The sequence below is a fragment of the Neophocaena asiaeorientalis genome, unplaced genomic scaffold (assembly GCF_003031525.2).
Source record: "Neophocaena asiaeorientalis asiaeorientalis breed wild unplaced genomic scaffold, Neophocaena_asiaeorientalis_V1.1 scaffold78, whole genome shotgun sequence".
Classification (NCBI taxonomy): Eukaryota; Metazoa; Chordata; class Mammalia; order Artiodactyla; family Phocoenidae; genus Neophocaena; species Neophocaena asiaeorientalis.
This window is the reverse complement of record NW_020175018.1, coordinates 19467025-19476724: the sequence shown is the minus strand read 5'-3', so window position 1 is coordinate 19476724 and position 9700 is coordinate 19467025. Positions and strand designations below refer to the sequence as shown.

General features: G+C 61.8%; 1 protein-coding gene, 1 long non-coding RNA gene and 2 other non-coding genes across 10 annotated transcripts in view; 3 read left to right on the top strand and 1 right to left on the bottom strand.

The window, feature by feature from the left end:
- The first annotated feature begins 1025 nt into the window (after positions 1–1025).
- Positions 1026–5569, top strand: LOC112411494 (uncharacterized). Of its 7 annotated transcripts, none has more exons than XR_003005627.1 (7): positions 1026–1328; positions 1769–1810; positions 2166–2253; positions 3229–3294; positions 4047–4109; positions 4349–4439; positions 5361–5569. It is a non-coding gene; the product is annotated as an uncharacterized LOC112411494 (long non-coding RNA). The 7 variants fall into 7 exon arrangements; XR_003005626.1 differs by having other exon boundaries at positions 4020–4109; XR_003005625.1 differs by having other exon boundaries at positions 3224–3294.
- On the top strand, positions 1959–2089 carry LOC112411586 (small nucleolar RNA SNORA17). The gene has a single exon (XR_003005667.1). It is a non-coding gene; the product is annotated as a small nucleolar RNA SNORA17 (small nucleolar RNA).
- On the top strand, positions 3362–3495 carry LOC112411584 (small nucleolar RNA SNORA43). Its single transcript, XR_003005665.1, has one exon. It is a non-coding gene; the product is annotated as a small nucleolar RNA SNORA43 (small nucleolar RNA).
- Positions 5570–6504: 935 nt separating the features above from the next.
- The window catches only part of DIPK1B (divergent protein kinase domain 1B), a 10901-nt gene continuing 7705 nt past the window's right edge, over positions 6505–9700 (bottom strand). Inside the window, 3 exon segments of the mRNA XM_024762428.1 lie at positions 6505–7599; positions 8000–8176; positions 8280–8387. Coding sequence (XP_024618196.1) covers positions 6790–7599; positions 8000–8176; positions 8280–8387 — 1095 coding nt within the window. The 3' untranslated portion in view covers positions 6505–6789.

Below are 9700 nucleotides of genomic sequence, written 5' to 3'. Positions count from 1 at the left end.
TTCCTCCAGGCTGTTGGGTGGGTGGGAGGGGACGGGTCCTTCCTTCCCCAAACCAGCTCAGCCTGTGCCTGCAAAACCACGCCCCATAGCTCCTTCTGTTTGCACTGTGCTTCAAGGGGAGGGCACCCCACCTGCCCAGGGACAGGGTGCTGCTGGGAATGCTCTTGGCTAAGGGGCCAAAGGGGCTGCCCAGAGGGGCAGGCCTGGGCTTCCCCACTCTGCCCCGAGGACAGGCGCTCCTAACCACAGAGAATCCTGTAGGATTGTGGCCTTGCACTGGGGAGTAGCCCAAGTCAGCAATAACTTGTTAGCGTGTGAGAAATCCCGGAGGACTAATGAATTCGTGGCGGGTCCTTGCTGACCCCACTTCAGAGGTCTCCCTGTCAAAGGGGGCAAAGTGTCGCTCCCCGGCGACCCCCGGCAGCCCCTACCCCGTGTCAGAGGTGGGACCCAGGAGACCCCTCCTGAGAGCGCGAAGGCAGAGTTCCCTACGCTGTAGGAAACGTGAAGCTTTAGCAGGGCCTCAGACCCCGCCTGAGTGGCAGGGGCTCCAGGGGCGCTGCGGCAGGGAGAGCAGCTCAGCCAAGGCTCCCCAGAAAGCGGGAGGCCCTTCTGCAGGGAACAAAGAGGTGGCCCCAGCTGCAGGGACGCTCGTGGGGTCACGGCAGTAACTACGGGAGACGTTATCAAGTGCCTCTGTGCCTGGCCCTGTTCTAAGCGCTTCGAGGAAGCTGACTCGTGCCGTCCCGCCGGCCATTGTCCGGGCCGTACGCGCGGGCGGGAAGGCGGGACTTCCTGACAGCTGGGAGGGGCTGGCTCGGGAAGGGCCCGTGGACGCGATAGGTGAGCCCAGGAGGCCGGGCCGCGGAGCTCGGCCGAGGTACGGAGGCGCCACATGCTCGGTGCAGCCTGGAGGGTCCGCTAGAGGGCGCTGCGGCTGCGGCGAACTCGGGGAGGGCGCGGGTTGGGCCTCGCGGGCCGCCGTCCGCGCTATAAAAGGCGCGGCGCGCAGTCGCGCGGCCTTTCCGGGCTACGGGGATGGTGGAGTGCCGGGCCCGGGTCCCCGCCCGACCCGGCGCCCGCCGCCGGCCGAACCCCGACCCCCGCGTCTCCATCGTGGGTCGCGATGGTCGAATGTGCGCCCGGGTCCGCGGGATAGGCGGGCGCAGAGGTCCCTTGTGTTGGCGGGGGTGGGTGCGGCGAGGTTCCGGCGCCTCCGCGTAGCATCGTGGGGCCGGGGCTGGGGGCGCCGCGGATTGCTATGCTTTCCGCACCTTCCCGGCTCTGAAGCCTCGAGAACACGGCTATAGGCGGCAGTAGTTTAACGGGTGAGTCGGGACATTTCATTCGGAAATTGCCCCCTCCCGCCTTCAGCGCCACTGCTTTCCCTGCTTGCGACCTTGAGGGCGTCACGTTATGCTCCTGGCCATCTGTTGTTTTGTCTTTAAACGGACTGGTTGTCACTGCTTACTGAGCTCTAAGAGTGAGGCGATCTCCGAACTATAGTGGGTGTGAATGCGGTGGCCTCCTTGTGGAAGGGGTGGCTGCATTCATAGCCTGGTCCCTTGATCACCTGCGGTCTGCGCTGCTGTATTGTAACCTGCAATTTCCACACACCCCCAAATTAAACAGGGAGTAAAACACGGAGGGTACCTGGGTTTGGTGTGTAGGCCCTGGAGATCAAATGCAGCAAAATAAAGCCTGGGTGAAGGGCCTTTTTGTGGGCTTGTAAGGTTGTTATAAAGCATGGATTTCTTTTTTTCTCTAGGGAGTTTGCCTGCTGGGAACTAGGGGCCTGCTGGGGTCTCAGGTGAGTTGACACGTGTGCTGGGACAGGTTTGCGCTGAAGAATAATTTTTGTGCTAGTTGAATGCCTTTTTTGTTACATTCTAAGCACGGGGCCAGGGCATCCATGTGGTCAGGGAATAAAAACTTGAGTTATTTAATCTTCTGTAGGCACTGCCCCTAGAGGCGTTGCAGGTGTGGTTGCTGTACCACATCTGTGTCATTAGGTGGCGGAGAGAAGAGAGGCCTGACTGTGCCCAGTGTCCTGGCCCGTGGACGTCTGGATGATTGATAGTCTGACACTTGACTGTGCTGACTGGGGGTGTGTCTACCGGCAGCCTGAAGCCTGTCGTGTAAAAGCACTCTTAATTCCCTCCTAGTTCTTGGCCGGCCCTGGAACACGAGGTTGCCAGGTGTGTGACGGCAGCAGGTAGGAGTGACCCGCTGGTGCAGTGATGAGCAGGAAAGGTGAGTGGGTTTCAGTAAGACTGACTTGCTGAAGGTCTGTCACATTGGACTAAAGGGTGGCCCTAAAATTGTCCTTTCTAGCGTGAGCGTAATAATAACCACCTAACAATCTGAAATGAGACTTACATTAGGTGGATCCGTGGGTAGTTACTCTCTTAAAAGAAATTTTATGATGGGTTGTGCAGCCAGAAACTCTAGAAATAAAGTTGCCAGGTTTAAACGTTAGAGACAATTCCGAAGGCCGGCTGTGCTGCCTTACGTGAGGCTTTTCTGAATTCTAGACGATTCCAAAGGCCGGCTGTGCTGCCTTACGTGAGGCTTTTCTGAATTCTAGAGGACTGTTTCCTGTGTTGCTTTGTATAGTGTACTTTGATCCGTTGATCTATCTAGGACCTCACTAGTAGCTCCCTGGGAGAGGGTGCAGAGATTTCTGAGGAGGGTCCTCCTGGCTGCACTACGGTCCCCTGGGTTCATCAGACACCAGCCTATTGCCAGGTGCCAGCATAGGCAGCCCTTTTCAATTTTTGCCTCGGGCTGCCCATTGCGGGTCTGAAAGGTGACGGTGGAAAGGTGAAGGGTTCATGTGTCAGTAGCAGCCTTCACTACTTCTTTTTTATATATAAATTAATTTATTTTTGGCTGCGTTGGGTCTTCGTCGCTGCACATGGGCTTTCTTTAGGTGCGGCGAGCGGGGGCTCCTCTTCACTGGAGCCACGGGCTCTAGGCGCTCGGGCTTCAATAGTTGTGGCGCAGGCTCAGTAGTTGTGGCTCACGGGCTCAGTTGCTCCGCAGCATGTGGGATCTTGCCGGACCAGGCCTCGAACCCGTGTCCCCTGCATCGGCAGGCGGGTTCTTAACCACTGCACCACCGGGGAAGCCCAGCCTCCACTAGTTTTAAATACTGGCAACAGTAATAACGGTAGCCAGCTTTTCGTGCGCTCTGGTTCTGGGCCGACCACTTGTTGTTCAGCACAGGAAGGACAGCGGCTGTTGGCCTGTGAACCTAGGCAAGAATGACCAGCCGACACGGTCCAGACCGAGGTGAGAGGCGGTGCTCTTCTGAGCTCCTCCTGGAGGCCTGCTGGGCGGGCGGGGACACTGCCCTGCAGATGCCGGGCTTGCCGGCACCACGGGTGTGGCAGCCCTGCTGCACCTGTGACGTTGGGGCGGAGAGGAAGCGGCTATTTCTACGCTCAGTGCTCAGAACAGTGGGCGCTAAGAATGGTTTGTAGCCGGACATCACCAGAAGCTGCAGGAGGGAGCACCTTGTTTCCACGTGCGCTTGCAGTGGGAGCTGTGTGCAGGCCCTTGAAGACTTTGATGTTCTTTTTCTTTATAAAATAAAGCTCGTTGTGAGAATTAAATGAGATATGTGTACAGGCATATGGCAAGCTTTGGGCACAATGGGATTGACCAGGAGAGAGTCCTTACTGGAAATGAATGTTCTGTTGGTCTGACTGGCGAGGAGTTTTTAGGAATCCCTGGGCGAGTTTGACCTGCATCCCTGGCTGAGGGCCGCTGAGCTGGCATCAAGGTCCTGTGGGGCTTCCAGGCCATGTTCAGAGTAGGACCCTAGGTGGGGATGAGGGGGGGCCCAGAGCCACTGGTCCACGAGCGCTCGTACTCTGAGGACCTTGAGACGAGTCACTCTGGAAGGAAGGCCAGAGGTTCGCTCCTGGCTTTTGTCCTGTTGGTGAGGCAGAAGTCGGGCCCCTTTGTGGAGCCCCTCGACGGGCCGACTGTAACCCTATAAAATGATCCTCCAGACCAGGGGTGTCGTGGTCTCCTTGCAGATGGAGAGTGCAGTTTGCTGTTTGCCGAAATGTTGAAGTTGGAGGGTTGGACAAAAGCTGTAGGTTAGTGGCTCTTCGCCTAGGGGCAGTTTGTCCCCCTCCCAGGGCACGTGGCAACTCGCAGGGCAGGAAAGGGATGGGGTGCTGCTGGCGTCTAGTTGGTGGGGTCCAGGGCTGTGGCTGCATGTCCTGTGGTGCCCAGGACAGCCCCACAGTAAAGCTACAGGGTCCCAAATGCTGGTGGGGCCAAGGCTATAGAAGATAATTTGGGAGGGATTCACGGATTGGATTCCATTTCTCAGGTCCGTGGGCCCAGCTTGGTCCTCTGCGGCTGGTCAGTGGAACAGACCTGCAGGTGTGGCTCCTGTCACTCTAGGACTGGCTTCAGGACAGGTAAGTTGGGAGCGGGGTGCCTGGCTGGGGGTCTGACAGAACTTTTGGACCCTTTAATACAAGCACATGGTATCAGTTGTGGGTGTGCTTTGAGGAGAGGTGAGCATGTCCCAGTAGCTGACAGTGAAGGCCTCGGTGGGCAGAACTGGCGGTGAGGCAGGACAGTGGCCTGACCTCAGCCACCTCCCCCGTTAGACAGCGTGTTGGCAGCAAATGGCCAGGCCTGTGGCTCAGGGCGGCCCAGCCGGCTGGCTCGGGCCAGAAAGAAGCACTTCCAAGACGGCATGCCCGAGGCTCCTCGCGACGGGACAGCCGGCTTCCGCCGGAGCTGGTGTGACCCAGCCTCAGAGCCAGCCCCGGTGCCCTTGGGAGGGACCGTAGGGTGGGCGGGAGCGGCCTGCACAGCGTGTGTCTGGTTGGTCCTTAATCCCGGTTTTGGAAGTGTGCTCTCTATTTTGTTGTGTTTTGTGTTTTGTTTTTTTGAGAATCTGGAACTTTTGGCTGCTACTAAGCAGCTACCAGCGTTTTTGCCCACTTCCTCGTGTTGTGTGCTGTGGCTTGTCAACTGGAGTGGGGTTGGGGTGACAGTGTAATGCCGGAAGCAAGCCGACTTGGGCAGAGAGGGTGGCAGGTGGCGGTACATCCGGTAGGTCCACCTTTGAGCCCGGCAGCAGCTGGGTTTCCTGTCCCATCCTACTTGGTAGAACCTCCCTGGCTGAATTCCCCTAGAAACTGGGTGGAACGGTCAGAAGGCAAGGGGAGCAGGGCTTGGCGTGTCTGGCAGGAGAGGCTGAAGAGGCTTGAGAGCTGTGTCCTTGCGTTCCAGAAGCCAGGTGCTCTGCTGAGGAGGCTCGACTGGGGTCCAGCCCACCCAGCGCTGGGAGGCGTGGCGAGTGGGTCATCTCTGTTTTCTGTCTGCAGATCCGGCCGGAAGAGCCCAGGGCACCGCCCTCAGCTCTCCAGAAGAGTGTGCCGGAGTGGAGCCAGGAGGGGTGTGTGCGACAGCACGGGGGCCACGCACGTCCAGTCTGCTGGCAAGGGCAGTGGGGAGCCGGGGGAAGTCATGGCCTTGCGAATGTCCTCTGATGAAAAGGAACCTGCGGGCTTAATAAAATAACTTGTGTGTGGAACGTCGGTGTGCCGAAAAGCAGTTGTGTGTGCTTTTCCCCCTTGGTGTGGATCAGTGGTGCTGAGGCAGCGGGCGCGACACACACCTGTGAGCGGAGACCTGGAATCCCCAGACTCCAGGGAAACTGAAGGTGACGGCCAGCCTAGTGAAGAGGACAGGGGGTGGGGGCGGCAACCCAGCAGGCGCCCCTCGTCTCGGGGCCCTAATCCTGGCTCCAGCCCGCTGGTCAGGGGAGCGGCACGGTCTCCTGGGTGAGCAGAGCCCACAGTCCTGAGCCGTTCTTCGCTGTGTTGGGTCATCTCCCCCCATCCACGGGGGGAAATCTAGATGAGGTTTAAGAACTAGTGATTTAAGAATGTGGATCTCATAGTTGGAACACGTGTCTTCAGCACAAGGTGTTAAAGTGAACGGAAGGATTCAACCCCTTTTCAAGGAGGGTGTCTCCATGTGGGCAGAACTAGAGAATGAATGGGTCTTGAATAAACTGTCTTGACTTGCGCTTCTCTGTCTTATCAGCTGAGGGCGCAGCAGGAGTTGAGGGTGTGAGAGGGTCAGGCTCCTGGGCTCACAGCTTCCTGTTTCCGGGGGAGGAGGGAACAGGGGTCCCTTGGCCTCTTCCCGGACAGTGGGTGTTACACCTAGCGGCTCATTGGCACCAGTGGAGAAGCCTTCGTAGGCTGGGCCACACTGCTCTGGGCAGCACAGGGAGAAGTTAGTGTAGAAGCTCCTTATGAGGGGAAAACTGGAGAAAAAACTTGCGTCAGCCCACCCTCCCATCCCCATTGGAACCACACCGGATCCGGGTTGGGGGCTCAGCTTGCAGCGCCCTTGCCCTTGGCTCCAGTCGTAACCCCAGCCGACCAACAGCCAGGATGTGGCTGCCCTCCAGCAGACCGTCCAGGCTGGGGTCTGGAGTGGGCCGAGGGGACTTGGGTGCTCACGGAAAATCTATTTATTTACACGCATGTTCTCCAAAGTAACAAAACCTTGGTCTAGGCAGGTCCCCTGGCCAGCCCTTGGTGCTCGGGCTCTAGGTCCTTCCCTCTCCTCCCAGCCTCTCCCGCTCCGGCTGCACAGTCGCGTCTGGGAGCCTAGAAACCCGTGGGGGTGGCGGGTGTAGGGGCAGGAGCCCCACGGCCGCCTGAGCTCTGAGACCCATAGGGTCGACACGAGCAGCCCCATCCTTTGGGGGGGGCGGGCCAAGGGCAGGCGTGGCCGGCCTCAGGTGTACTTGGTGTTGGAGATCTCCTTCCAGAGCAGGGTCTTGAGGTGGCTGAGCACCAGCGCGTGGTGCGCCTCCGCCCGGCCGGCCAGCCCGCTCAGCGTGGTGCACCTACGCAGCTGCTTGCCCAGCGCGGCGCGCAGGCCGGCGGGGGCGCCGGGCAGCAGGTAGTCCTGCAGCAGCTCGCACACCTTGGCCAGGTTGGGCTGCACCAGGTCGCCCTTGCACTGCCGCAGGAGCGTGTCGCAGGGCGCCCTGCAGTCGCGCCCGTAGGTACAGTCCGAGCTGTGCTCGCAGCGGCGGCCCCGCAGGAAGCGGCGCACGGCGGCCTCGGGCGCCACCTGCTCCAGGTCAGCCATCCTGAAGTCGTACTTGGCTGTGTAGCCCACGTTGGCCAGCGTGGTCTCGCACATGTAGAAGGTCCCGTAGGCGCCGTGGAACAGCTCCTCCACGAACTCCAGCAGGCCGATGGCAATCTTGGCGCGCCAGGGCCACGCGGGCCCCAGCCACCGCTGCAGGGCCCCGTGCAGGGCGGCTGGCAGCAGCGGGCGCAGCAGGGGCGGGAGCACGGCCCCGGGCCAGGAGCTGTGCGGGACCCCCTCGGTGAGGTACAGGTCCCCGCAGTAGCCCAGCAGCCGGGAGGCGTGCTCCTTCGGCAGGGACAGCAGCAGCAAGAACTCGTTCCGTTGCAACAGGGCCCACACTGACTTGGCCTCGGCCAGGGACACCCTGTGGTCCTTGTTGAAGTCGGCCATGAGCAGGACCTGTCCGGCCAGCGCAGGCAGGGAGGGCAGGTCTCCCAGGTTTGCCTGCGGTTTGGGGGCAGGAGAGAGGAGGCCAGGGCGTCGGCCAGCCGGCCAGCAGTCTGCGCTCCGGACCCCGCACATCCGCCAGGCAGGGGGAGCCCCGCCTCCAGCCGACAGGATGGAGGGGACAGCCAGGGACCTGCAAGGCCCCCTCGCCACCCCTGGAAGCCCAGCTGCGGAGCCTGGGGCCCCCTCACTGCTCATCTGCCCCTCCCGCTCTCCCCGAAGATGCCCCTGGGGCGGGGCCTCAAGCCCCCGGCTGCTCCCTGAGGGCGGGTCTGCTTGGAGCTAGGGGGCTAGCCAGGCACCTGGCTGGCCCGTGTGGCCTCCACCCAGCCCGCCTCCTGCCCTGTCACACGTCCCTGGGCATGAACTTGACTGGCCCCCAGGAGGGCAAACTGACCTTGAGAAAGCTGAGGGTCATCTCCTGGAACTCCTTAATCGAGGTGCCGCGGGTGGGCTTGTCAAAGAGGACCAGCTCCCGCCGGGGGGCCGCGTCTGCCCCCGCCTTCGAGTCCAGGCTCTCCTCAATTCCACACTTGATGGTGACCTCCTTGCCCTGCCAGAGCCCGCTGTACACCTGCACGGGACCACAGGGACCCTCCGTGCAGATGTCCTCCTCTGGCTGCACCGAGGGCGTCTGAGCCCCGGGGCTGACCCTGGCCCGACCCTGCTGGGCTTACCTGCTGGCCCGGGACAGAGGAGAGGCAGGTCCTCCACTCCACCTGGCGCAGGTGGCACAGGTCCTGGCAGATGGAGCCTGAGATGATGCCCTTGCGGTACTGGTCACACTGCGGAGAGGAAGATGCAGGAAGTGGCCTGGGGAGGCGGGGGCTTGTCCTGCCCGCCCGCCGGCCCCTTCTTTAGCCAGATACACAGGGAGAAGCTTTCTGCAGTGATTAGGTCAGGCTCTGGAGTAGCTGCCGCCCCCACTGGCCCCTTCTCGGCTCTAGACGAGGCCTTGGAGCCCCCTGAGTCCTGGGGGTCTGGGCTGACCTGAGCAGGTGAGGCCGGAGGGGATGGAGTCAGGCCCGTCCCTGCGGGGGGTGGGGGGGAGTCGTGGCGTCTGGAGCGAGTGGGGGGGTGAATTCCTGGATGCTCATCACAGTAGCCATGGTGCCCAGGCCCTTGGTGGAGAGGGCCTGGAGGAAGGAGAGGGAAGGGAGGTGCAGAGAGAGTGCTGAGGGGCGGGAGGCGCCAGAGGCCCTGGACTCACCTATGGGGACCAGGGAGGCCACGACAGCCCTTCATCCAGAGGAAAACGAAGAGACCACACACTGTCATTCTGCCACCCTGGAGGGAGGCCCTCCACCACCGGGGTCTGTTCTGACCCGCGAAAAGCCCCAGAGCCACAGGGCCCTTGTGGGGGGGTCTGCCAGGGAGCCTGGGCGGCAGGGCTGGGCCAGGGCGGGGGAAGGGACCCGTCAGCCACACCGCCCACCAGTGTGGGGAGGGGCTTCCACGGAAGCTGAGGTGGGCAGTGTGTCCATCAGCCCCAGGGCTTCGGCGACGCATCGACATCTCCCCTCCCAGCCTGTTTACTGTGTGCAGACTGGGCGGTGGTGGGGACCCGGCCGAGCACCCAGAGGCCCGTGGGCACCAGGTCCGCGGCCCCTGGTCCTGCCTTCCCCACACACACACTGGGTGGCCTTGGACAAGCTGTGGAATATCTTGGAGACGGCTGTTACCCCCATGAGGCGGGCAGGTCTCCCCTGGAAAGGAGAGGGTGTCCCCACGGCCCCAGGGGCAGGCCTCAGGAGAGCTGGGCCCAGCAGCCAGGGCACTCTGGGAAAACGGAAGCTGCAGTCCCTCTGGCTGGGAGGGGCGGGCTCCTCCTCTGCTCCCCCAGGGCCCCTCAGTCCTCTGCATGTTGGGGCGCCGCTGGGGGCACACAGGAGGTCCTCAGAAAACACCCGCCAGCCCTGAGCAGTCTGCTCCCTGCATGCCACTGGCCAGACCCCATCGCATGCCACCTTCCAGGTCTTGCTGCCCGCAAAGGCCCCTCCACCCACTGCCAGCACCAGGCGGCCCCGGGCTCATCCCAGCCCTCCCGCCCCGCTCCCTGGCCAGAGGGGTCCCCAGAGCAGGGCCTTTTCCCGCCCGC